Consider the following 27859-nt stretch of genomic DNA (forward strand, 5'->3'; position numbering starts at 1 on the left):
TCATGCAGAAGGGTTACGGCTCAATAGTCATCATCATGCAGATCTTCAATAAGGCGAGGAGAATGAACTACATAAAATCCATTATTAAGGCCTTTCAAAACAATATCTTAGCTCCTTTACTTATGACAATACTAGGGAGATTGTGAAACAGAGAATACTAGATGTTACTAGACAAAATGACCTTAATAGCTCAACAAAATGGCGTATTTTGATAGAACCAGTTAACAGGGTGATCCGTATGCCCTACCTATACCGCTTAACTAGGCTTCCCAACCCTCCCGCCCTGGCAGGGGACCCCAGGATTTCCACCCTCTTCCGCCGCTCCCCCCAAAAATGGAAGCGGGGGGAGGGGGGAAACGGCGCCGGGGAGCATGGCGAGACGCTCGATCCTGGAGCGGGCGAGGCCGCCGCGCCGCTGCCGCCCCCTCCCCACCCACCGCAGCTGCTCCTCCGAGATGGGCCCAGCCGGAGCCCATCTTGGAGGAGCAGCCAAGAGCAGCGCAGGCAAAACCAGAGAAGGGGAGGGCGAGGCAGGCAAGGAGCATGGCAAGCCGTGAATCCGGGCCCTTCTAGGACCCGGACTTGCGGCTCGCCACACACCCGCCCCGCCCCCACCCCCCCCCTCTGCTTCCACCCCAGAGGCGGAGCGGGCAAGGCCACCGCGCTGCTGTCGCCTCTTCTCTGCTCGCTGTGGCTGCTCCTCCAAGATGGGCTCAGGCTGAGCCCATCTCGGAGGAGCAGCCACGGCGAGCGGAGAAGAGGCCGCCGCGCCGCTGCCGCCTCTTCTCCGCTCGCCGTGGCTGCTCCTCCGAGATGGGCTCAGCCTGAGCCCATCTCAGAGGAGCAGCCATGGCAAGCGGAGAAGAGGCGGCAGCTGCGGGGTGGCTCACCACGCTCCCCGGCGCCGTTTCCCCCTCCCCCTAGCTCCACCCCAGTGTCTCCTGGCTCCACCCCCAATGTCTCCTGGCTCCACCCCCAAAGTCCCCAGATATTTCTGGGGTTGGACTTGGCAACCCTACGCTTAACAAACCATGAATACAGGAGAACGTTCACTCTTATGAAATGGGATGTTCTCACTTCAGCAGTTGTGGAGGGGACATACAAAAAATGCTGTTTGAAGAACATTTATGTTCTTGTTGCAGCAATGGCATAGAATCCTTAGTGCATGTCATATTTGATTGTGAGGCTTATAATGTTCACTGCAAAGTTCTTCCATTTTCCCAACTATGCCTTTTACCTGTAGTCAAAAACTGCAACTCCTCAAGAATCTTCTTGATGATGAGAACCTTGAGCTTACATACAAATTAACAAATTTGGCTGGCTTGCCTCAAGAATAAGAAAAATACTAACAGCTCAGACAGGAAATGGTTAAATATTTTTAACCAGTCTGCTTGCTGTATCTGTCATGCCTTGATATAATCGTATTTTACTTTATTTTATCTCTGGTTTTATGGCTTTGCTGTTTTAACTTTGTATGATTTTATTCATTCTAAATGCTGGCTCAGACCGTGAATAAACTAAGCTAAACTAACTGCCCCCAGCAGGACAAAGCAGGAGTCAAGTAGCACCTTTAAGACTAACAAAATTTTATTCAGAGTATATGCACTCTTCTTCAGACCCCCAACAAGAAAATGACAGCCTGACTTTAGCAGCAACATTTAGCATTCTCATCATTTTAGCCCAATTCCCTTTGCTCTTTGCCAGAGCTGTGAACTCATTTTGGTAGCTGCTTGGTCAGATTACAACAAAATGGCTGCTAAAACCATGATATATGTGGTATGAAAATATGCATAGTGACAAATTATATCAGTCCACATACAGTCAAGTTAGATCTTCCTTGTGAAATAAAAATATTGGTATTATTTTGGAAGTTAATAAAGAAAGCTTTATTTTTTATGGTGACGTAACAGATCCTTAGTGCATGTCATATTTCACTGTAAGGCATATAATGTTCACTGCTAAGTTCTTCCATTCTCCACGACTATACCTTTCACCAGTCGTCAAAAATTGCAATTTCTCAAAAATCTTCTTGATGATAAGAACCCTGAGGTTACATACAAATTAGCAAAATTTGGCTGGCTTGCCTCAAGAATATGTACAACTCATACAAAATGAACAAAACTTTCAGAGATACTGCTGTTTTCTCATTTCCTTTCCTCTCACCACAACAGACACCTGTGAGGTAGGTGGGGCTGAGAGAGTTCTGAGAGAACTGCTCTTGAGAAAGCAACTTGGAGAGAACTGTGACTGACTTAAGGTCACTCAGCAGGTGTATGTGGAGGACTAGAGAATCAAACCCAGATTAGAGTCCACACACTTCACCACTACATCAGTTTAGAGTCCACACACTTAACCACTACAGCAAATTGGCTCTCAAGGGAGGCTTCCCGGCTTGGATTTCATCAGTGAGCTAGTCTATTTTTAATTTTTTCTTTGGCCATGTGCTGTTACATTGTAGCAGACTGAAAAAAACCCACCCAGCTGAAAGATGTAAGGACAGATGAAGGTAGGTTGGCTGCTTGGTGGGAAGGAGAGAAGGAAGTCAGAATAGGGGAGAGGCTATGGGGCCTTTCAGAAAAGGGAAAGATGAAATAGTGGGGGAGGAGTAAATGAGATCCCCCCCCCACAAATCCTTGCCAGTCTCCCACTTGTAGAGTATAAGAACACACAGAGACCATCATGATTCTCAGGTAACTGTCCAAGCTAAATGGATACCACTTTTTTCAGTCCTAGGAAATTACCCAAACTTCTTCATGTGTATCGTGACACAGGTCATATGCTCATATCCTGATATGGAGAATCCCTGTGAACAGAAATGCAATTGGATGTAGTGCTGTACATAGCACAGTAGATTCAAAAGTTTACATGCTTATTTACACTGAGACATTTGTCCATGAAATGGAATCTAAGCATCATTATTTTGAAATGCACTGTTCTGTATTTAATTCCACACAGTTTTACTTTGAAAAGAAACTTTGCACTTCAGTAAGTGACCCTCCTGCCTCACAAAAGTCTAGAATGTGTCCATGATTAATAAAGTTATTCCAGCCCAAGGCTCTGCGAGCCTCTGCAGAAATGGGTCAAAAACCAATATGCAGCTGCCTCAAGGCACTATTGGCTTATTAACACAGCTTCATTGGCTGCTATGGTAGTTAGTACTTTGCTCAGCCATAGCTAGACCATGTATTCGCTATACATTTTTGGTCAACATTTCAAATACTGTCTGTTGCCTTATAAGGATTTTCTTATACTTATTTTGTCAGTACTATTTTGCCAGTTTACCTTGAGGGGGAATAATCCCACCTCGCCACAGATATCTTTAAATTAGTCTTCTATTTATTAAGATTCCTTTTGCTGAGGGAAGTATTTCAGTGGATACGAGTGACCTTATTTTGTACTGTGAATAGTTGTGAAAGGGACAAATCTGTAGGCCTTGTTTATATGTCTACTTCAGCCTCTAGGTTCCACAACAACTTTTAGGGATAAGCAAAAATGCCGTGGGTTTCTTGAAAGTAGCACTGAAGCAAAACAAAGGCTTACAGACAGCTTTTACCAGCATATACAAAGCATGTTCCCCCTTGGCATTCACCTAGTGACATTCTTTCATTAAAGTTGCCATCCTAAACATATTTATCAGGAAGTAAGTCCTGCTGAACTTGATAGATGTTTCTGAGACATAGGACTGGACTGACAGAGGGAGCTATTTCTTCCACATAGGATTGCCAGAAACAGCCTTGAAGTTGTGTGTGTGTGTGTGGGGGGGGGGGGCTTAACAAGGGGACCACCAGAGTCATAATGACATAATGACTTTATTGGCATTATTGCAGTATTGTGGCATAATGACATTATTGGCGAATGGCGATAAATTAATCCCTTTGCTTCTGGATGTTGCTGGGGGGGCAGTGGGGATGCTCTAGCATTTGGACAAAACTTTCCAAACCATCTTTTCCTGGCCTCCTGAGCAGAGGAGGACCTCTGCCTCTCCAGGGAGATGGCAACCCTGCTTCCATAGCCAGCAGGACAGAAATTGCTGACATCCTAGTTTTGTCACAATTCCATTCAAAACAAAGACGCCACAAGTCCATTGCACCTGTAGTTTTGCTGACTAATTCTGAAATTGCAGCCAAACCTGGGAGCTGACTTTCATATAATATATCATAAATTCCTCAGCGTCATGTCAGCTTCTGCACAATTGTAAATCTGCAAGAAGGCAAATGGATAAATTAGTTTTCTCTCTGCATTGAGTCCTTTACTTCTTTACATTTGATTCTGGGTTCTTTGGTTTGTGTGAAACATATAAGGTCATGAGAATTTTATTGGTTGCTAAGCAACAGTGATTTTTTTTTTATTTTGCTTTTGGGAAAGGCTGGCATTGTTGCCTAGTATGAGATGTCCTGCTCAGACATGGGCAGTATGGCTAACAATTTCAAACTTTCTCTTGCAGACATGATTTCTGGAGATCGAAACATTATCCTTAGCTGCTTCTTTTGTCATTCATGAATCTATTTTTTTAAAATAAGCTTGGTTGATGATTTGTCTCTACTAGAATAGAAAGTTAAGGAACTAGGCACCTAGTATTTAAGCTGATATCAAGCTTTGCTGTACTCTCCACTTTCAAATGTAAAGCTCAAGTGATAAAAAAGCAATTACCAGTTATCTTTTGTTGAAAATGCAGATAAGCACAAAATCTGCTTACAGTCTACTTTACTGTTATACAATTGTGCTTTGTTTAATCTTGGAGATCATCTGTGCTTCCTAACCTGTTGCTGTGAAATGGGGGGGGGGGGGGAATAGATGATTTTCATGATCATACCAATCCATAACTGCACATTGCATGTTAAAAGCAAAACATATCTGCAAAGGAGCCTTGAAAATAAATGGACATCCTGTCATTTGCTCCGTTTTTCAGAAGACATACCTAGATTGGAATTCTATCATGTAGCTCCACAATTTAAATCTTATTGAGAGCTGATGATCTGAGGAACAGTAACTCTGTGCCCTCTTCCTCTGATCAGAAACTCTGGTTTTGGAGCAGTGCTGATCATGGAAAGAGGGTGTGTGAGCATGCAGGCATTTCCTCTGCAACGTTCACCCTGTACAGACCACTCAGTGACTGTGGGTGCGTGGGCAGCATGCTCATGCCTGCTTTTCCTCCCTGTGCAGTGAGTAAACATGCAGCTAGGATGTTTGCCCAGGGCTTGTATTCGTGCTCAGTGGAGGTTGAGGAAGGCATAACACCTTGAATGGTTTTGAAAATGGTGTAAAAAAGTTCATACGTGTCTTCCAAAGGGGGTTGTCTTTCTGAATGTGCACAAGTATATCATACTAGCAGTGTGGTTGGTATTGGTGTTTGGTATTTTTTATTGATAGTATGATTTTTAATGTTTTTATGGTATTGTTTTTACTTATAAACTAACTTGAGCAGGACTCTGGAGAGGCAGCATATAAATTCCTTAAGTAATTGATACAGTGGCATCTTTTATAAGTTTTATGTTGTGTAACAAACATATCAATATGAGGCTCATATCTGGTTCTCCAGCTCAGGTACCAGAGAGGAGAAGAATGGGAAACTATTTAGGAGTCCTTGATGATGCTTCAGTCTTTGATACTCTTCTGTTTTTCCTGCTTCAAACCTTTGTCCTTTTCATGGTTGTAAAAAGTATCTTTAAAAAATTTCCAGAGCCAGCATGATTAAATGTGGTGGTCTCTAGTCTGAAGAACTGGATTTGATTCCCCACTCCTCCATGTGAAGCCTGCTGGAGGACCTTTGGTCAGTCATGGTTGTCTCAGAACTTTCTCATCCCTATCTACCTTACTGGGTGTCTGTTCTGGGGAGAGGAAGGGAAGATGATTGTAAACTGCTTTGAGACGCCTTCCAGTAGAGAAAAACAGGCATAAAAACCAACTTTCCTCCTCCTCTGATTGAAAATGAGTGCACACTGGTTTAATACTCCTCACGCCCTTCTTCCTGCACACAAACTGGCCATCTAACAGAACCTTCACTGCTGAACAAACATCCTATTTTTTCCTTAATCCTTGGTCTGAAATAATTCTATTCTCTGTGTTTAAACCAGTCCATTTGTTGAAAATGAGTGAGAATTGTGCAAAACACATTTTCTTAAAAAATCATAAGGACAGAGATAGAAAAATGAGTTGCTACCTTTCTCAAATGTTCTGGGTAGTCAGACATTTTGCTGGTGCTTTCCATAAAGAGTGCTGTTCATCTTACTAAATAGGCATAAAGGATAATGGCTTTGTAGAGTACGATGAGATACTTCTTTCTGCCCAGGGCCTTCTAGAAATGAGACCTAGACCAATAACATTTTTGGTAGCCCCCTGATAAGAGCTTGTCCTCTAATGGTGCCTATAATAAGAGATTTACAACTCCTGGCTTTTTGATAGCTGAACAGAGCTCATTCGTCTGTTTCACAGTGGATCCTATAATCATCTCTGCAGGCAGTCAGCTATTGCTTCAAGTTGCACAAGCCCCATTAACAGATCTCATGATGTTCTTTAGAATAGAAACAAACTCATCTACTACACATCTTCCTCAGAGAAACATGCCTCTGCTTTCTTTATATGATGAATTTGTTACTATGCAGAGCTCATTTAAGGTTGCTTCATTTCCTGTTACATGAAAATGATTTCTCTAGCCCTGTGAAGATTTAGCCCAGAACTTTTTCTCAGTGCCAGAATTTACTCCTAAAATTGATTAAGCAATATTACGATTTACATAACACTTTTAGAATATTAAAGTTCTTCACCTATCTTATCTCACTAATCCGTTCATCATCCTACAGTATTGATCTAATGGAATAGGGAGACCCTGAGGTTGTTTGCTGAAAGCCAACAGTGAGTTCCCAGCTGAGCTGAAATGTGTAGATTTCCCTTTTCGACAACTCAAACTATATTACCTCTCACTTTCATTACTAGTTAAGTAACCTGGATAGCCCAGGCTAGCTTGGTCTCTTCAGATCTTGGAAGCCAAGCAGAGTTGGCCCTAGCTAGAATTTGGATGTGAGACCTCCAAGGAGTACCAGGGTAGTGATGCAGAGGCAGAAAATGGCAAACCACCTTTGATCGTGCCTCGCTTTGAAAACCCCACCACTAGCAGGGGTTGCCATAAATCAGCAGTGACTTGATGGCACTTTCCACCACAATAAAAATACAGAATATTTCTGAATAGGTGCAGGTTGTCCTTCCCTCATCATTAAACATCCACAACTAATCCTTGCTCTACTTCCAGACTGAGAATGAGGAGGAAGGTTTCATCCCCCACCGAGGCATGATGTCTGACACCTCTCGTTTAAAAAATAAAGTATTGGGGACTCCCTTCTTTCTGTTTTTTTCCCCCTACCACAAGTGGCTCCAGTTATTTTAGAATATTCTACTTCATTAATGCACTTGTAAAGCATGGCTCATTATATTAATTTAATTCCTGTGCTTTGCTTTTTCAGTACCTCAGTTTGCATTATGTAAGCAAATAGGGACTGGCTGCCTGTACCTGTTGTGATGGATCTGGCCTCCTGTATCTATTCAAAAATCACCCCCCGCCCAATGTCTCTGTGTAGCTGTGTGCGCACAATGAAGACATCACCTGATTTCTAGCTCTGCATCGCTTTATTTATATCCAGATTCTACTCAGGTTCTACTAGTTGCAGGGACTTGTCAGCTAAGTGAAAACGCTTCCTTTACCTCTGGGTTTAATGCCAGAATCCAGAAGATTTCTGGCTCCATAGTGAGCAATGCACATTCTTCAGCTCCAGCAGGGAATGAGCAGAAGAGTCAGGACTGGATCGACATGTTTTTTGAGGCGGGGGGGGGGGGAGGTGGTAAATTAAAAAATGGCGGCCCCGATGGTCCCATTCTACCTTATAGGCCCATAGAATATAATGAACTCCATACCCAATTTGGCACCCTCCTCTCCGGTGACGCCCAGGGCAAGCACCCCTCTCTGCCCCCCCCCCCCCGAGAAGAGAGTCTGGAGAACAGGAATCACATATAGGAGGACTGGACTGGGTGTGGGAGGGGCAGAATGTCCTCCAGCAACACTAAGGGAAGCTGGCCTCTTTCTTTGTGAAGATCCAGAATGGGGAGTGAGAGTGATGAATCAGTGCCCCAAAATTACCTTTCAACGCCTCTCAAATATTGACTTTATGTATTTCTGATTAATTCTAGGAGGGACCGATGAGCTTACCAGTACATCAACTTTTTTTTTAAAAAAAAATTAAACTGGCAACCTGAATTTTTGTTGGTTTCTTGTGCTTTGGTTTTGTGTTGACTTTAAAATAATGGTTCAAGTTCTATTCCAGGTTTAGAAAAAGTGGGACTGTTATCCACTTGAAGAAAGCTTAGATGATTACTTATAATAAATTATATAGATTTGATTGTGAATAAAAGCATTTGTTCTTTATTTGTTCTTTATGCTTTGTTTTTAGACTATTAATGAGCTACCGTTATCTGAAAACAACATGACAACATTTAGCAGTTATTCTATAAAACCAATGAAAACCCCTGCTGTCTTATTTGTTTGTGGGCATCCCTTTAATTATTGCCCAACGATGAGGAATGATTGTCTGTTATAAAAGTTTCCTGACACTTAAAAATGGATCTAAAATTATTGTTTTTTGCGATCGTATAAGTTCTGAAGATGGAATCTTAGCTTCAATGTCATGGCAACATAATAGTCTAAACATTCCAGGACAAGCTTGCCCTCACTGATATGCTGCTGCCACAGGGGTGAAAGGCTGAAAACTTGAATTGTCTTGGTGACATCTCAGATCTTTAACTGTGACAATACATCCATTGAATGTACCATTTATTTTTCTTGTGTAGTCTCTAAATCTTTAGTGAAATATGATCCATGAAATATGCAAAGGTGAGCTTTTTTCTTCTATTTATTAAGCGCCCATTATCTTCAAAATGTTTGACAGAGTAGGAAGGGAATAATTTCTCTTGGACTCTAGATTGAAGGTTGTTAGGATTACTTACTATTCATACTGTTTCTTTAGGTGCTTTATAGAAGTGAGGCATGAGATCTGCTCTTGAAAGAACTTAACCATTTTAGCAAAGAGGAACAAAAGCAGGAGGTCGTAATAATGTAATAAAATAGTCTATTTTTGCAGGAAAAATAGCAACATGTGTCCTGGACATATGAGAGGTGGTAAAATCCACATAATTATTCTTTCCTGAAGATTAACCTTCATGACTTTAAGATTCTCACTGTTAGCTGAGCCAGTGCTCAAGGCCAAAGTGGACAAATTAACAGTAGACCAATGAATCTCATCTCTGAAATTATGAACAGGGACTTGGACCATGATTTAAACTACTGAAGGCAAGCAGGAAGGGGTATTTAGCATATGCCCCACTTTTCTCTCCCCCATCCCCAAAAAATTGCTTCTCTCCATTTTTCCTTGCAAGATTTGATTTGGGGAATAGTCATGCTCATGAGCAGAAAATGGCTAGAGAGAAGGCATTTTGGGTAAAAAATATAAATAGGGCTAAGAGTTCAGCATCTATATCACCCTCCCCCTTCCATATTGTGCTTGAAAACACTCCCCCCATGCATTTTATAGTATCAATTTTACCTGTGTCAGGTAGAGTTATACAAATGAGGGTTTGTTTCAGTATTCATTCTTTTTTTCTTTTGCATCTAATTTACTTTTTTTTGTTTCTGTTGGTTTCAAATTAAAAATACATTTGTGGCATAATTTTCCACATCCAGTTTGGATCAAATTGTTAGCCCTTCAGAGGAATTGGTTGGCCACAGATGTGAGACAGGTTGCTGGACTAGCTGGACTGCTGGTCTGATCCATCAGGGCTTTCTGTATGTACTTCCAGAGAATTGTATCCCTCCTGGAAAAGATTATGCCCATGAAATGTCAGACTGAAGTTTTACAGGCAGTTTTATTGGACAGGTAAACTCAAAATTTACATAGCTGTAACCTCTTTGTTTCCCATCCATTTTGGATTTGGGGTCGGGGGGGGGGGGAGAAGTATTGTAACCTTTACAAAAGGGACCTTGTATGCCATATTTCAGGGACAGAGAAGAAATGGTCCCAGTTTTATCCACAATTTAAGGTAATTTGTATGCTAGAAATATTTTTGAGAATGTATTGATTGAATGCCCGCTTTCTTGGAGTCAGTTTCATACCTTTTGATCTCTCCTTACTCTGTCTCTTTTCTTCTGTCCAAACACAGCTGAAATTCAGATCTGATGACTAACAAAGTGCTTTCTTATGATGGATCTCTCTATTTCTGATGATCCATTGTTCTTTCCTTTAATGTCTTAATTGATTGCTTCCAATGTAAATGGAATACACATATCTGACCACATTTCACTGTAGTTTCCAAAATGCTACATGATCTGATTTTGTTTAAATTTCCAAACGTTTATTTTAATTGCCTAAAAACCTGGAACCCTTTCTACCATCTCTCTGACATTTATCAGTAAAGATATATTTATCATGGAGTAAAATCCCAAAAACTGATCATCCAAACTGGATCTGAAAAAACATATTACAGATGGAAATATGTTCCAATTACAAACAACAGAAATAAAAACAAATACAATGTCTAGTGTAATGGAATTACTGAGGGATTACATTCTCAAACAGCTATGACCTAAGTAATAGTTGCCTTTTTCCTGAGGAGAGAGGGCATAGAAAAAGAGAAGGAAATGGGCTTAGTGGGGGCCTCCTAATGGTGGGCAAACTCCTGGTAATTGTTACCAATGCCTGTCAATGCTCAACTGATCAGTAGGTGGAAGCAGGCTGGCAAAATGTGGGAAAGGTGGTCTTCCATCACTGTGTGATGACATCACTTCTAGTGTTACCCAGAAGTGCTGACATTGCACTGGGGTGACACTCTAGCACTAGCTCAAAAAACTCTATGGAGTTTCCTTTATAGTTTTAGGGCAAATACTAGAGTGTCACTCTGATGTGATGCTGGTAATTCTGAGTCATGCCAGAAGTGATGCCATTATGTCATGGTGAAGATCTCCCCCACAATAAGTATGCACCTCCTCCCATCTCCTACTGGTTGATAGGCCACCAACCTTAGCAGGGAAAGGAGAGATGAAAGGTCTGTGGGAAAAATTGTAGGAGAAACAGGCCTTTGAGAGCTGCAGGGACAGCAGTAAGACTTGTGGAAACTGAAGGTAGAGAGTTATGTTGGGATTAACTGGTATAGTTAGGCCAGTTCCCACTAGTTAGCAGAGTGCTTAAATAAAGCTACAAATGCAGAAGCATCACTTAACCAGGTCATTCAGCTTACAGAGCTACACAGAGCCACATTGAAGAAATACTCCTCTATTTGAGAAGCACACTTTGGAGTGTAGAGACAGGATAGTTTACTAATTTACTAGCTAAGGATGGAAGCAGATGGCAAGAGGGCCATCTGCCTCATGGTGCCAAGAGTGAACAGAATGTTGTCCCTCCTGGTGTGTGCAGGAAAAAGAGCATTGTGAGAGAGTGTGAGTGGAGGGAAGGAAGTTCCCTGAGAAAACAATCTACACTTTAAAGGTTATAGTGGCAGAAGAGCAGACACGAAGGAGGGCTCAATTTGACTACCTACCTATCTAGCCTGTTTCCACAACATCTAGAGGCTGAGACAGGGGTGAGCACCTTCCTTTCCAACAACTTGTTATATTGACTGTTCCAGGAGAGCCTTGGGAAGAAGGTGCTGGAACCTGGGAGGGCATTCCTGCAGCTTAACTGGCAAGCGTAAAAGGCTGTGTTAAAGACTTACTTTTGAAACCCATTGTTACTTCTCATCCTCAGTTGAAGCGTCCCTTTTTATTTAACTCAGTAAAGTTCTTGTTGCTGTTAACCACATGTCTCTGTAGTTGCTGGAACCCACCAGGGTTGATAATAGAAGTGCTAGCCCTGAAGAGTCTTCTCCACTTGCCTCAAAGCTTATTTGCCCAGGCATGTTGCTAATGTATATTGATGTTGCACTAGTAACCTGCAACTGAGATACTCTTAAAAGTTCCTTAAAAGACTTTTCTTCAATTTTTTGAGCAGGAACGCACAGGAATGCAGTTCTGGCTGACTTGCGATTAGGGGGCATGCTGGGCTTTTCCTACAAAAAGCTGTGTGAACAACAGGGGGTGTGGCCTAATATTCAAATGAGTTCCTGCTGCACTTTTTCCTAAAAAAAAGAAAGTTCTGATCATACCATTTCTCAGTTTCTGTTCAGGCTTTTATGAGGCTTCACATACCTTTTTCTCTAAAAGAATTTCTAAGTTTTGAAGAAAGGAGGGGAAGTAAGCTGGCTTAAAGATATGCATCGATCCTAGAGTGGAAGAAGAGGGAAAGTGAAGGAAGGTGTCATGTTCTCAGGGTGCAGGCAGGCAGGAGTCCAAAGCCAGTCCAAGGTCAAAGTCCAGGATGTCAAGCAGGAGCCAAGTCACCAATGCAGAATCACAAACCGGAATCATAAGTCAATGTCCAAGAGCCAAAAGATCAGGACGCCGAGGAAATCAAGCAGGTCAGGATCAGGAAGGAGCGTGGATGCAAGCCAAAGAATAGACGTCGCTTCCACAAGGTTACCAGGTCCTGGGTGGGAGCTATATGGGAGTCTCAATCAGCCTGCTCCCTGGGTGGCAGTGACTCTGCTAGAACTCAGGGCTGAGAGATCTGAAGCATTGGCGTGCCTCATGTCTTTGCTCTGAAAGTTCTTTCTGGAGCCTGCTTCGAACTCTTGAGATGGGAGGAGGAGAGCTGGGAGGAGATTGACACTGGTGCCTGGAGAGTGATTGATGGGCCAGCTGCTGTTTATTCAGCTGAGGAACTGGCTGGCAACTCTTCCAGGTCTGTTAACCCTTCCAGCTCCTTCTCGTCATGGCTCATGACAGAAGGAGTTAAGGTGGTGTAGGATGCAATCAGTGTATAAAGAGGGAGAAGTTCTGTCAGTTGTAGCTACTACAGTCACTGTAGTGTTATGACCTGGCAAACCTACAAGGCCAAACATGGGACAAGAAGTAGCAGTGGTAGTGGCGGTAGGGTTAACTTTCACAAATCAATTTAATGTAGCCTGCCATGTTCTTTGTATGTGGACTTCTACTATTGCATGCTGTTTTGACAATGAGTGTGAAGTTGTCTAAGTGAAAAAATATATTCAAGGGTTCCAATTAGGATATCAACTAAGCAGGTTTTTGAAGACAAGACTGATAGAAGTAAAGCAGCTGGGCCCCTGCTGGGAAGCTTGTAATCGGCTACCTGCCACTTCCAAGAATAAATTGTTCAGAGTGACAGTCTTTTCAGTGCATGAAAGTCTTCAAGCTTGATACCTTCTTGGTTGGGAGTAGGTGGGAGGGGAGGAAGGGAATGGGAGCCCAAAGTTGCCTAGCAACAGCCCAGTGGGCAACAGAGACAGTGCAGAAAGACCAGGAGGGCTGTGTTTCTTTGCTTTTAGTCTTGAAAAATCGGTACAGAGGCTGTTTGTTGCACATTGTTATGGCAAAACACATTTTATCACAAAGATTGACCCATAGCTGTTCCTCTGACATTTGCCTCATAACATAATAAAGATGTTTAGTCCAGTGTTACACCAGCTTCCTTTTAAACAAAAAGTCATAAACTCCCCTTTATAAGGTCACTGTTTGTCTGACTTTTTCATCATAGGTCACAAGAGATAATGCAGAATTAGCAGGATATCTTTCACCAATTATGTAGAATCTGATGACAGGTTTGCCAAAACTTCTGAGAAGCCAATGCTGAAATCATATTACACAACAGTCCATAAATCAAATATCTTCCTAGCTAGTGTGTGTGCATGCACATACACTGGTGGTATGTAGCAGTGGGTGGTGTGTGTGTGTGTGGGGGGGGGGGGGATGGAAGGCTTTTTCCAAACCTGGATATACTGGAGTCAAAAAATGTTAGTATTCCTGGTTTCCCAAGTTCCAAATACTAGTATAGTATCTTGATCCAGTTTGGGGTTTTTTTGGAGGCTGGGGGGGGGGGGGAGGTTCTGAGATTTTTTGGCTCCATTATTCCCTATGGGAAATCTTTCAGGAGGTGGGGCTAGAGGGTGCTTTTAAAGGCACTGGCACCCAAACTGCAGGAGAGTTGCTGGCGCATGTCTTTTAAATAACCCCCCCCCCCCCATTTCAAGTCAACTGGACCAAGGGATCCAATTTGTTTCTGGGTTTTTTCTAGACCCATTTTTCTGTATCCTGAAAAATTTCAGATATATTTAGGAGACCTGATTATATCCGAAAAAAATGCCAATAAGTTATTTTTCAGATATACATTTGGCTCAGTTATATCCAAATACACATCTGTAGCATGCACTACTGAAAAGATACTGTTATACAGGGAAAAAAAATGACATGCAAATATGTTACTCCATAGAATGAAGATACTTGTGCTGAGGTCTTCAGTTTTCTTTTTACCATAAAACAGACCACTATAAAGTGAGATAACATGAACCCATTATCCTTCTTGTTTAGAGTATTGTCCATAGACAAGTTCTCTTGTATAAGCCCTTGATTACCTGCTCATCAGCTGTAATGTTTTATATACTACCAACCTTGTATATTTTGGCATGTCTGCAGAAGAAACTTTCCTCATCTGTAGACTGAGTCTGTGCTTTCCTCTTGTGGAAACTTGGTGCAGTTTCACAAGAACACATCAATTTCACTGAAATTCATGTAAGAGAATTTTGGGGTGGATTGTAGCCATTGCCTACAAATGGATCAGTGTTTTGAAGCTAGAAGTACTTTTCATCATGTGTTTGGGATTGAGAGCCAAATCAGAGAATGTTTTGCACAGTACACCTGCTCTGTAGTTTGTTTACTTTTAAACTGTGGAAGCTACAGACCAATAATTTCCACTGAGAATGGAGTAGAGGAGACATCTGTGAAAAATCTGTCAACAAAAGTTCTTTACTGATATGCAAGAAACTCGGTGATGTTTACTGCCACTGGAAGCAGCCATGTTGTTCTGCCTGCTCCCCCCGCCCCCATTCAGCATTAAAGACACAGACACACCATCCCAAGAGGAAGCCTTTCCAAGTGGAGTCTGAAGCCCTTGGAAGGCACATGGTGGCTGTGGGTGCGGGGCTTCCCCCCACCGGCCAGCTGACTGGGAGTGGGAAGGAGCCTGGGAGAGTGGGAGAACCTCCGCTGGGACCTGGGGATTGGCAAGCCTAGCTGGATCTGACATAAGTGGGACTTTGTGGGGCTAGGCTATACATGTCATAAAATGTAATGCCAGGTAGTGGGGATATAAACTCTATAGAGGATACAGGCAAACACAAAGGTTTTTTTTTAACTTAAAATACAAACATGCTTAAAATGCTTGCAGTATTTTGTTTAAAATGGAAAGGTGGGGGAATATTGGGATTTGGCAATGCGATTTTTAAAATAAAACATCAAGAAAAAGCACAAGGATCAGAGCAGAAACTAACAATATAAAATGCTCTGAGCCTAGGAAAACATGAAATGGCTGGGCATTGAAAGCTTCCCTCCCAGTCTACTCAGTATAATATCTCCCTTTAGCTGTGGGTTCTCAGGTTAGAGTAGAGACTAGGCACCAGTTCTCAGGTCCATATAGCAGACACAAGCTAGCTCAAAGCATCAACCCTTTATTTGCAAGAAGTCTACTCCAGCAAGCAAGAGCTTCAGCTGACCATATGAAAGCTGGGAAGTTGGAACTACTTGAGCTCCACTTCATTGAAATACATTGCAGCACAGATGAAGTTGCAAGGAAAACGCAGAATGGATTTTCCATTAAGGTCTCTGGGCCCAGATAGACTACACCCAGATAGTGTATCTGGGCACAGAGACATTAATGGAAAATTCATTCCACATTTTCTTTGTAGCTTTGCAAGACCAGAAGAGCTTCCTGCTGAAGCAGGCAAAGACAAGGCTGAAGGAACTGGGAATTCAGAGCTTCAAAGGATGAGGGCAGGAGAGGTGAGAAAAGAGCTGTGGGCCTGATTAAAGCCCTGGGCGGGCCGTTGCACCCAATGGGCTCTAAGTTTGACAAGCTTTGGGTTGGAGTCAGGAACAGACATGACATCACACTATGTGCCAGTGCCATGCCTATAGAGTTTCTAGAGTGTTGTTTTGACTTTTGGTATTGATTTGTAATGTGATATCATTTCCACACACACACATCCCCTCCCTGTTTCCCCTGCTGGCCCCAGAGCTAGTGGGACTTGGCATCCCTACTCCCAGCATGCCTGTGTTTTCAAATGGGTGCACCACTAAACATGAGGACTCACCAGAAGCTGAGTGGGACAGAAATTCTTGACAGGTTCCTTTAAGGCATCTCTTTTTCTCTCATTCTCATACCTATCTCATCAATATTGCTTAGTAGAATGCATCATATTTTCATTTGACCTCATACACAGTCTTTTTAGTTACTAGTACAGAGTGAAACTGAAGATTGTATGAATAGTAATCATATCTGACTCCAGAAGCACTTTGTATGAAAATCCAGAAATTGTTCAAAAGGAATTCACTGTGCAGTGCTTCTAAGAGCTTTGCATATTAGTACTTGCAGGCAGTTTTTAGTTTCATTTTCAATGGATGCTTTTCTGTTCCTCAAAAACAAGCTTCTGCTGATGTCTCCTCAGCCAGAAAGAAAGATGGAGGAAAGATAATTTTTTTTCGGGGGGGGGGGTGGGGTAGGGAGAGAGAAATTTGTTTAGGGTTGCCCAGGGCTTTTTTAAAAGCAGGAACATTGTTCCAGCTGGCTTGACATCAGGGGGTGTGGCCTAATATGCAAATCCCTGCTGCAATTTTTTCCCTACAAAAAGCCTTGTGTGAAACAATGGTGACATTAGGAGGTGTAGCCTAATATGCAAATGAGTTCTTGCTGGGCTTTTTCTACAAAAAGCTGTGGGGTTGCCAGCCTCCAGGTGGGGCCTGGAGATCTCCTGCTTTTACAACTGATCGCCAGCTGGCAGAGATCAGCTTCCCTGGAGAAAATGGCTGCTTTGAAAGGTAGACTCTATGATATTGTACCATGCTGAAGCCCCTCCCTCCCCAAACCCTGCCCTTTCCAAATCTATCCCCAAAGTATCCAGGTATTTTCCAACACAAACCTGGCAACCCTACTATTGTTGTGTACCTGATTCTGGCCTGTTTGGCAGGTAAGTTTAGGTTTAATTAGATTTATATCTCACCTTCCCTGCCAAACCAGGCTCAGGGCAGCTCAGATAAGAATAGACAGTTCTTCTTTGTTTTTGATTTTGACTAAAAAGCTGTTCCAAATGCAGTGGCCAGTGAGTGAGTTCCAGAGGCACTTGTCTAACCGTATGCATATTTACTCCCACTAGGTTTAATGGGACTTATTTCTGTATAACTATGCATAGATAGGGCTAATGATTTCAACAGATAAAGATGTGTTATGCTTAGTCAGATCTTTGGTTCATCTAGCCCAGTGATCACCAACATGGCCACTGCAGGTGCCCTAGCACTTGCTGACAAATTTCCTGGTACCCATTTGCTTTTTCCTCAAAGCAAAGAGCCCGTCCTGGCTTTCCTTTACATCACTGAAACCAGGAGAACCCAGAAATGACTGAATTCGTAGTAGGACGACACTTGTCTTGCAACTACCCAACATTCTGTGATTGTCCTATGTACCAATAGCAGCCATTTTCTACTTGGCCCTGGCCCTCCATGGCAGCCATTTTGTTGTGGCACCATTTCCGTTCTCAAAATTCGTGAAGACCTCATAGGCTCAAAAAGACTGGGGATCCCTGATACAGCCCTAAATTATATACTCTGATTATAGCAGTGGGTCTCAGTTATAGGTCATTTCTAGACATGCTACCTGAGATTTTATCTGTAACTGCCCATGTCTGAACTTTTCCTCTGGATTCAAATTATGTAATAAACCACTAAACTGTTCCTCCCAACCCAGTTGGTAAAAACCATATTTGAAAAAATGAACCCTGCCAGCAAAAATATGTTAATCTTTAAGTGTCACAGAACTCCAGTTCAAGGGAAACCTCTCAGTTCCATTTATTTTTGTAATAATGAATTTAATAATATGAATTTAATCTTAGTAAATATGTAGAAGACTATATAGTATGTGCATTTTGTAGAACTGGCAAACCCCCAAATATAAAGAAGCTATGGATTGCATGAAAATATCCTCCTCCTTTTGAAAGAAAACGTCTTCAGCAGAAAATGTACATGTTGTACAACACTTGAGCTTGCTGTAAAAAAGTTTAAAAAATTAATCACAGCTTTTATGTAAAATCAACTTCAAGTGTGCATTAATTTAGATAAGATTGAAGTTTGGTTTTTTATTTTGTTCTTTGTACTTCTGCTAGAGAAGAAATATGATTTATTAAAGTGTTGAATTATATTATTGTTAAAGGTAATGTGTCGCGACTAGACTTTATAGCTAGTAGTGGAAAACAAAGGCTGGCTACCAAGCCCATCCATAAGCTACAGGCCCCTAGGCGAGATACTCATGGCATTATGTTGACAGTAACTGGGCCACTTGGGATTGTATAGTTGCTCCAAATGAATGGGATAGTAGATAGCACAAGCAGGAGGGGCTGTCTTAGTGATTCTAGTGTCCTGAACAAAAGTCTAGGATGTAGCCCCAGAATCACTGTGACCCCCTATGCGGGGCCCTCTACTCCCACTCCCAGCAAGGGTTGTAGAAACAGATGGGAGCTGTCACCAGAAGTCAGCTGCCTGAGCCTTGGATGGAGTGGGGACAAGCTGCCAAGCTGCCCAATCCCCAGGGGTCATTTTGTAGAAAACTAGATGGTGGAACTCATCCAGGGATTGTTATGCAGCTGCATCTACTATTCAATGGACAAGGTAGGTATCATAGAATCATAGAGTTGGAAGGGACCTCCAGGGTCATCTAGTCCAACCCCCTAGGTGGGTAGGTGGGGAGGAGGAGGGGGGACCCTCAGAAAGGTTCAGGAGATGCACTCCTGTGAGCCCCTGCTGAACTCAAGGCCTGCCAACCCCAGATGGGGTGGCATGAATGCCAATCAGTGCAAACAGATGGCTTGAGCTCTGGACAGGATGGGTGTTGGTGGTGGTGGAGGGAGCCTGCTCTTTTGCTCCTTTATCCACTTTGTCAGGGGGCTGAGGCCATGGGAGGCCAGCCCCGCCCCCCAGCATGCCTAGGGTAGCTGCCCCTGTTGCCCATTGGCTGAGACTGTCCTGACAAGAAGTCTTCCCACCCTGGCAACACTCAGTGTCATGGGTGCCAAAAATCTAAGAAGCAATCACCTTCCAAAAGCATCCAGCAGATGGTCAGAGGGAAAGAGAGATATCTTTGTGTATGAATGCCTGCATGAGGGAGGATTCATTTGCTAATTTTCTTAAGTAATTAACTCTGGTTTGTTGAATTCATTTGTTATGAGGGCCAGATTTGGCATAAATGAGACTTTGTCAAGCCATAGGGTTGCCACGTTCAATTTAAGAAATATCTGGAGACTTTGGGGGTGGAGCCAGGAGATCAAGGCTGTGACAAGCATAATTGAACTCCAAAGGGAGTTCTGGCCATCACATTTAAAGGGACGGCACACCTTCCATAGGAAATAATGAAAAATAGGGGCACCTTTTTTGGGGCTCATAGAACTGGACCCCCTGGTCCAATCGTTTTAAAACTTGGGGGATGTTTTGGGGAGAGGCACTAGATGCTGTACTGAAAATTTGGTGCCTCTACCTCAAAAAACAGCCCCTTCAGAGCCCTAGATACCTGCGGATCAATTCTCCATGATTTTCTATAGGAGTAAATCTCTATAGGGAATAACAGAGTTCCCAGCAGCCATTTCCCTCCCCTCCCCTCGCTTTCTGACGCCCCTGAAGCGGGGGGGAGGGCCTCCAAACCGGGGGATCCCCTGCCCCCAGCTGGGGATTGGCAACCCTATCAAGCCAGGCCATGTGTGTCGTGAAATGTAATGCCAGGTTGCAGATATATAAACTTTATAAAGGGCACAGATAAACACAAAGATTTTTTTTTACTTAAAATTAAATGTGCTTAAAACAGTAGCAGTCCTGCAATATTTTGTTCAACAGTCTCTGATAACTGTCACCTCTTTCTCTGAAGTATTGCATCAAAAACTGGAGGCAATGTCTATGCTGTAGCAATCTTGAGTATGCTGTCCAGGTATTGTTTAGGTATGTATCTGTAAGTCCATCGTTATTGACATTCATTACAGATCCAGGGGAAAACAATAAAAGGCTGAGCATTGTGAGCTTTTTTACATAAGTTGCTTCATGTGCTGGTCAAGAACATGTGAAGGCACCATAACACAGACTGAGGGCTGTGTGTTTGTCTACAAAACTATAGCCTTCCTCAGAGAAATTACTACCTGTGAATGCTATGAATTCTTTTCCCCTCTTTTTCTGTTTATTTCTCTGCTGCAAAGGGTGTTACTGCTTTTCACACACACCCCTTCCTCTGCATCTCTAACTACCATCTCACCCCACCAGTTTCTTGGGTTCTGCTGCCTGCAGTGTTCCATAGTTTTTTCTTTGGGCTTCTTTTCTGCTCTCCTCCAATACCCCTCCCCCTTTCTCCTGGGTTTTCTGCCTAAATAGTGTCACAGTTGTTGTCTTGGGGTTCCCTTCTTCCTCTGTATCTCTGTCACCCACCTCACCGCTTTCTGGGGTTCTGCTGCCTGCCCTTTTCAATAGTCACTGCCTGGGGCTTTCTTGCTGCTCTTCCACCTCCCCTCCCACTTTTTAACTGGGGTTTCTGCACGAATAGTTCCATAGTCACTGCCTTGGGGTTGCGACCTTCCTCTGCATCTCTAACACCCACTCCTTCCACTGCTTAAGCATGGCTCCTGGGCCTGGGGTGGGTGGGGGGTGGGTTTGTCCTAACAAATGAATACATTTTCAGTCAAAGGGAGGATGGTCTGGATTATGCATGTGCGAGCCCTAGCCCAACATCTCTCCAAAAAGCACCTACCTGGGAGCCCCTTGCTTGGACCTCCCAAATTCAACATACATATAACTTGTTGGGCATATGGAGGGACATCCCCAGGAAGCACTCTGCAAGGTGGATGCCTCTAGCTCATCCAGGGGTCATTTTGTACACTCCTGAGCCAGTGCATGACCTCTCATTGAAAAGCGCTGTCTGGGGGTCCCTTAGGTGGTACCTAACTTGGTCCCCAAAGTCCAATCTTCACCAAACTTAGTGGACACATGGAGTAGTCAGCTGGAGATCCCCTGCAATTTTAGAGGCTCTAGGCCTCCAGGGGAGAGTTTTTCATTTGAACCAGTTTGGGTAGGGTTTCCAGGTCTGTGTTGGAAAATACCTGGAGACTTTGGGGGTGGATCTGGAAGGGGGCAAGGCTTAGGTAGTGGAGGGGCCTCAGCATGGTCCAGTACCATAGAGTCCACCCTTCAAAGCAGCCATTTTCTTCAGGGGAGCTGATGTCTGCCAGCTGGAGATCAGTTGTAAAAGCGAGAGATCTCCAGACCCTACCTGGAGACTGATAACCTTAAGTTCAGCTTTGATTTACGAACAGAACCAGGATTTCCCAGTCTGTGCCCAGCCCTAGTTTTGAATATTGTTTTGGTATTTGTGCAGCATGGTTTTGAATGTTGTTTTGGTACTCGTGCAGCATGTCTTACTTTCATGAAAGATCTGCTCTGCTTGGGTTTTGAGTTTTCTGTGCTAGGACTTCACTAGCTCTGTGTTTTGATTTACTTTCTTGAGTAATTTGCTACTTCCAGTTTGGTGTAGTGGTTAAGTGTGCGAACTCTTATCTAGGAGAACCGGGTTTGATTCCCCACTCCTCCACTTGCACCTGCTGAAATGGCCTTGGGTCAGCCATAGCTCTGGCAGAGGTTGTCCTTGAAAGGGCAGCTGCTGTGAGAGCCCTCTCCAGCCCCACCCACCTCACAGGGCGTCTGTTGTGGGGGAGGAAGGTAAAGGAGATTGTGAGCCACTCTGAGACTCTTCAGAGTGGGGGGCGGGATATAAATCCAATATCATCTTCTTCTTGCTGAGTTCTGATATTTTGCCACACAGCACTTTCTTTAAGATCTGCCGTGCATGAGTTGATTTCTTGACTATGGGATTATTTATTCAGTTTGAGACTCTGTGTTCCCTATCCATGAAAACTGATTATTTTCCAGAATGTGTTCTAAATGCTTAATGGCAAGTGCTTTGTAATATGGTGTCTTTGTAAGTAAACATTCAAACTACAGCATTCTCACCTGCTTAAGGTATATTAATTTTACGTTCTTGCTTTGTACATGTGGCAAGCTGAGAATCCAGACTGTGATATGTTTATCCATGCTGGCTTGTTATTGTGTATGGGTGTGTCACTTTTTTGGGGGGGGAGGGGAACTTGTAGGCACATACAATAGCTGTGTAGCTTACTTTAAAAAGAGTATTTTCTGTTTGTTGTGCCATTTTACACCTTAGCTGTGCCCTTTTTATCCCATTGGCCATGCCCCTGGTTGGGTGAGCAATGACTCTGTGCCACCCCTTGCCAGACATGTGTCTTCTTTGGCAACTCTATTGTTATACCAAATCAATTTGCTGCAAGTACTGTAAAACAAGTGTAATTTTGTGGTTGATTTTGATGAGTTGTAGACCAAGAATTTGGAAGAAGGTTTAAAAAAAAATGTTTAAAATCACACCCACGCTCTTCATGCTCCCTAAATAGTTTATAAATCATAGTCAAATTTCTGCTTCTTGCAATTTACCCTCAGGCTCTCCAGTTTCAGGCTCTGGCAGAGGGTGAAATTATAAATATAGAAATTAAAAAAATATATATTCAGAGTCATAAGACCTGAAGGAACTGAATGATCATCAAAGCCAGCCCTGCCCTGTTCATCTGTTCATTCTAACCACATCCTCTTTAGAAGAGAGACTTGGTCTCTTTGAGGTGGTAAAACGCTGAGGAGATAGAATGGACCCTGCTATTTCATACTAAAGGTAAGGCATACCACTTTTGATATTTGTCGTTTTAAAAAATCACCCAGCACACTGAGGACAAATGTCTTCTCTAGCCTTTGCTTACTGTAGTGTTTCTTATTTTCAGAATTGGGATTTTTTACATAGCGGAACATTCAGATCTAAAGTGGCTCTGTCCTTTCTACCACCTCCCCTCTGCTGCATGTGTGGACAAGGCACAACCAGGAATAGTACTCTTCAGCATATAACTGGCATGAAAGGAATATTATGGTAGAAGAAAAGCAGTAAAATGATAAAAGGCTCAAGCAAGTGAGCTATGCTTGTTATTACAGGGAACACAACGACGATGACAAAACCTTCCATGGTTATACGCCAGTGTGACTTGGAAGAAGGTTCAGGTTAGGGAAGGGCTTCAGATCAGGCAGTTGTTTCGCATGCTGTGATCCCAAGATCCCTCTCTGGCATATCCAGTTAAAAGAGTCTCAGGTATCAAGACAGAAAAGGCCACTACCTGAGACCTTTCTGAGCTGCTGCTGATCACATTAGACATTATGGCCTAGTGCCCTGTTAAAATGCTGCTATGACATAATGGGAGATGCCATGGAAGATTGTTGTTGATAGGACCCCTGAGAGGGCAGAACTAGGTGGATGCAGTTCTGTGGCCCCTTTCAGTGTGGGACCTGTGGAAGTTGATGAGATTTATTTTTATACAATGTTCAAATTGACTCTGGGTTGTGTAAAGGGGGTCTTAAAGGAAATATCTGGGACTAGCAGTGGGTCTTAGTAGCTCTGATTCGTAAGCTTTAGTACATTCAAAAGACAGCAGCAAGCTGGATGGTGTACAACTGATAGACAAATTAAAAACTAATAAGTCACCAGGTCCAGATGGCATACATCCAAGAGTTCTGAAAGAACTTAAAGTTGAACTTGTGGATCTCCTGATAAAAATATGTAATCTTTCATTGAAATCTGCCTCCATTCCTGAGGACTGGAAGGTAGAACCCTTTAAAAAGGGTTCCAGAGGAGATCCGGGAAATTACAGGCCAGTCAGTCTGACTTCAATACCAGGAAAGTTGGTAGAAGCCATTATCAAGGACAGAATGAGTAGGCACATTGATGAACACGAGTTATTGAGGAAGACTCAGCATGGGTTCTGTAAGGGAAGATCTTGCCTCACTAACCAGTTACAGTTCTTTGAGGGGGTGAACAAACATGTGGACAAAGGGGATCCAGTAGACATTGTTTATCTTGACTTCCAGAAAGCTTTTGATAAAGTTCCTCATAAAAGGTTCCTTAGTAATCTCGAGAGTCATGGAGTAAAAGGACAGGTCCTCTTGTGGATCAAAAACTGGCTAATTAATAGGAAGCAGAGAGTGAGTATAAATGGGCAAGCTTCGCAGTGGAGGACGGTAAACAGTGGGGTGCAGCAGGGCTCAGTACTGGGTCCCATGCTCTTTAACTTGTTCATAAATGATTTGGAGTTGGGAGTAAGCAGTGAAGTGGCCAAGTTTGCAGATGACACTAAATTGTTCCGGGTGGTGAGAACCAGAGGATTGTGAGGCACTCCAAAGGGATCTGTCGAGGCTGGGTGAGAGGGTGTCATCGTGGCAGATGAGGTTCAATGTGGCCAAGTGCAAAGTAATGCACATTGGGGCCAAAAATCCCAGCTACAAATACAAGTTGATGGGGTGTGAACTGGCAGAGACAGACCAAGAGAGAGATCTTGGGGTCGTGGTAGATAACTCACTGAAAATGTCAAGACAGTGTGCAATTTCAATAAAAAAGGCCAATGCCATGCTGGGAATTATTAGGAAGGGAATTGAAAACAAATCAGCCAGTATCATAATGCCCCTGTATAAATTGATGGTGCAGTCTCATTTGAAATACTGTGTACAGTTCTGGTTACTGCACCTCAAAAAGGATATTATAGCATTGGAAAAAGTCCAGAAAAGGGCAACTAGAATGATTAAAGGGTTGGAACACTTTCCCTATGAAGAAAGATTAAAACGCTTGGGGCTCTTTAGCTTGGAGAAACGTCGACTGCGGGGTGACATGATAGAGGTTTACAAGATTATGCATGGGATGGAGAAAGTAGAGAAAGAAGTACTTTTCTCCCTTTCTCACAATACAAGAACTCGTGGACATTCAATGAAATTGCTGAGCAATCAGGTTAAAACAGATAAAAGGAAGTTCTTCAACCAAAGGGTGATTAACATGCGGAATTCACTGCTACAGGAGGTGGTGGCGGCCACAAGCATAGCCAGCTTCAGGAGGGGTTAGATTAAAAATATTGAGCAGAGTTCCATCAGTGGCTATTAGCCACAGTGTGTGAGTGTGTGTGTGTGTGTATATATATATATCAGTCCAATGGCAGTCCAACACTCTGTGTCACACAGTGGCCAATATATATATATAATTTTTTGGGCCACTGTGTGACAGATTGTAGGACTGCCATTGGACTGATCCAACATGCTTCTCTTATGTTCTTATGTGTAGATGATAGAGAAAAGTATATTCTTGGTGCTGAAAGAAAACTGGCTGTCATTTTGCTTCTGGGCACAGGTCGAATTACCTTTACCTTCAAAGCTCTAAATAATCTGGAAGTGGCTATCTAAAGGGTCTCTTTCACCAATTTGGACCTGCCTTGCAGTTGAGATCTTCTTTAAAGTCTGTACTTTCTGTGCTTTCATTTTCAAAGGAAAGTGAATGACTTCCAGAGAGACAGAGGGGTTTTTTTTTTCCTCCTCACCTTTGGATTAGGGGTGTGCATTTGGTTCGGCCGAACCTCATAGACCACAGAATCACCCTTGATTCGAAAGTATACGGCACCGTATACTTCCGATTCCATTTTCAGACCATTAAACGGGAGCCGTATATGGCTCCCCGTATATTTCCGTATAGATATTCGGAAGTATACGGAAGTCAATGGAAAAGGTGGGAAAGGAGCTTCTGCAGCTTCAGGGGAGCTTCTTGCTTTCTTTCCCGCCTTTGCCAATTTGCCCATATCTTACTTTAGTGAGAGGACTTTTAAAAGTGCAGTGTCCTTTTAGTTTTCTTGATTTGGGTGGCTTGGATTTCTTGCGGTTAGAGTGAAAGTTTTTTTGGGGGGTTGATAAAGTTCCTGTATTGTTAAAAGTTAAGTTTTTTACTGTTTTAAAAGGATTCTGTGTTTCATTTGTTGCTGCTGTGTTGTGCTGCTGTTGTTCCTTTTCTCTTCTGGTTCTTGGGGGGGGGGGGGCGCTATTTGGCCTAATTTTCATTTTTTAAAAGGCCACTTTTTTTAACAGTTGAGTTTTTTGGCCTTCTCCTGTTGTCCCTTTCCTGCTTCTGGTTTTTTTTTGAGGGGGGGGAGCTGGCACCTGGGTGAGAGACCCAGAAGCAGCAGGCTTGTTGTGCTTGGCCAGCTCTCCCTGTGTTGTTTGGGGCAGGGCTGGAGAGCTGGCATCTGGGTTTGCTGCAGACCTTGAGCAGATTGTGTTTTGTGTGCCAGTGACGTTGGCAACTGGGTTTATATTGGTTCCAGGCCTGCAGGGTTCATAGAGTAGATAGAGGGATGTAGTGCATTTGGGTCCCTTTGAAATTATCTGGTGTGAAGTTAGGTTTGGCTTTGGGTGCCCCAGGAATTGGACCCCCTAGTCCAGTTTTTTTTTTGGCCTTGTGGGTTTTGTGTGGGACAGTGCCCTGAAGCTGCACAGCAGTTTGGGGGGCTCTCTTCAAAACCTCCTGCTCCCCAGAGCCACTTTTCCCACGACAATTACAGTGAGGAAGTGGCTCTAATTGGTTTTTTCTCACCATTGGGAGCAGTGTTCCTTTTGGGGTGCCCACTGATGGGTGCAGTCTTTTGGGGCCAGAAGGGTTTCATGCTGGGAAGTCCCCTGAAGCTGCCCTGCAGTTTTGGGGCCTCTTCCTCAAACCCCCTTCTGGCCAGAGCCACTTTCCCCACAGCAATTATAGTGGAGGAAGTGGCTAATTGGGCTTTCACCATCATTGGTGGCAATGGGCCTTTTGGGGAGCCCAAATACAGGGACACCCTGGCCCAATCTTTTTGGGACTTGGGGGCTTTATAGGGGAGAGTTTCCTGCGGGTTCCTGGCAGTTTTGGGGGCTCTCCCTCAACCCCCCCCCCCGCCCCCCAGTAGCCTCTAATTATGCCCTATGTTGCCATTGATTTCAATGGCCCATAGGGTATAATGGTGGGATAGGGGCACCCTCTTTGGGTGCCCCTGGAATGGGACCCCCTGGCCTAATCTTTTTGGGACTTGGGGGGTTTGTAGGGGAGAGTCCCTTGAAGGTCCCCTGCAAATTTGGGGGCTCTCCCTCAAACCCCTCCCCCTCCAGGCGGCTTCCAATATACCCTATTTTGCCATTGATTTCAATGGCCATAGGGTATAATGGGGCCGTATATTCGAAAACAGCTACTCACCTACCATATATGCAGCTATTCCGAGTACGGTAATAGGAAATACACGGTATTCCATATCTTTTTGGCCCCGTGTATTTCTGAATCCGTGTAATTCCGTTTTTGGGTTTTTTTGCACACCCCTACTTTGGATCTCTTTTCTTGTAGTGATTCATTTAGAGCCAAAGTTACTGAGTTTCTGGTGTTACCAGCTCTGCTTATGTGTTGGCAATTACTGTTTCCTTGCTTTCATGTTTAGATTTTGTTGTTTTGGTTTTATAGCATGATTGTTTTTATGTGGTGTCTTTTTTTCCTTAGTTATATCCTGCTATTTTTGTCCTGCTAGATTTCATTCTGTCATGGTTTTAGTGTTTTAATTTTTGAAGTAAGGTTTGAGATGAGTGTGCAGAATAAAAATGTTTTAAATAGAAAAAAAGGTGGACCAACATTCTGAGGCAGCTACATATATTCAATTACTAGCGCAAAGCATGGTTGTTGTTTAGGCTGTAAATTTGAAGTAAAGTTCATCCAGGGAGACTCCATAAGAGAAACTCTTCTTGGCCCATGATAGGGGGTGGGCTTTGGTTTCA

General features: G+C 43.2%; 1 protein-coding gene across 3 annotated transcripts in view; it reads left to right on the top strand.

The window, feature by feature from the left end:
- The window catches only part of C6H10orf90 (chromosome 6 C10orf90 homolog), a 162617-nt gene that overhangs the window by 32042 nt on the left and 102716 nt on the right, over positions 1 to 27859 (top strand). Inside the window, exon 1 of one of the 3 annotated variants that reach the window (XM_060241429.1) lies at positions 8739 to 8878. The exons of the other annotated variants lie outside the window; for them this stretch is intronic. Coding sequence (XP_060097412.1) covers positions 8857 to 8878 — 22 coding nt within the window. The 5' untranslated portion in view covers positions 8739 to 8856. Of the gene's footprint in view, positions 1 to 8738; positions 8879 to 27859 lie in introns of those variants that run through there. 3 annotated transcript variants of the gene reach the window in all.

Source organism: Heteronotia binoei, chromosome 6 (genome assembly GCF_032191835.1).
Source record: "Heteronotia binoei isolate CCM8104 ecotype False Entrance Well chromosome 6, APGP_CSIRO_Hbin_v1, whole genome shotgun sequence".
In the NCBI taxonomy this organism is placed as follows: domain Eukaryota; kingdom Metazoa; phylum Chordata; class Lepidosauria; order Squamata; family Gekkonidae; genus Heteronotia; species Heteronotia binoei.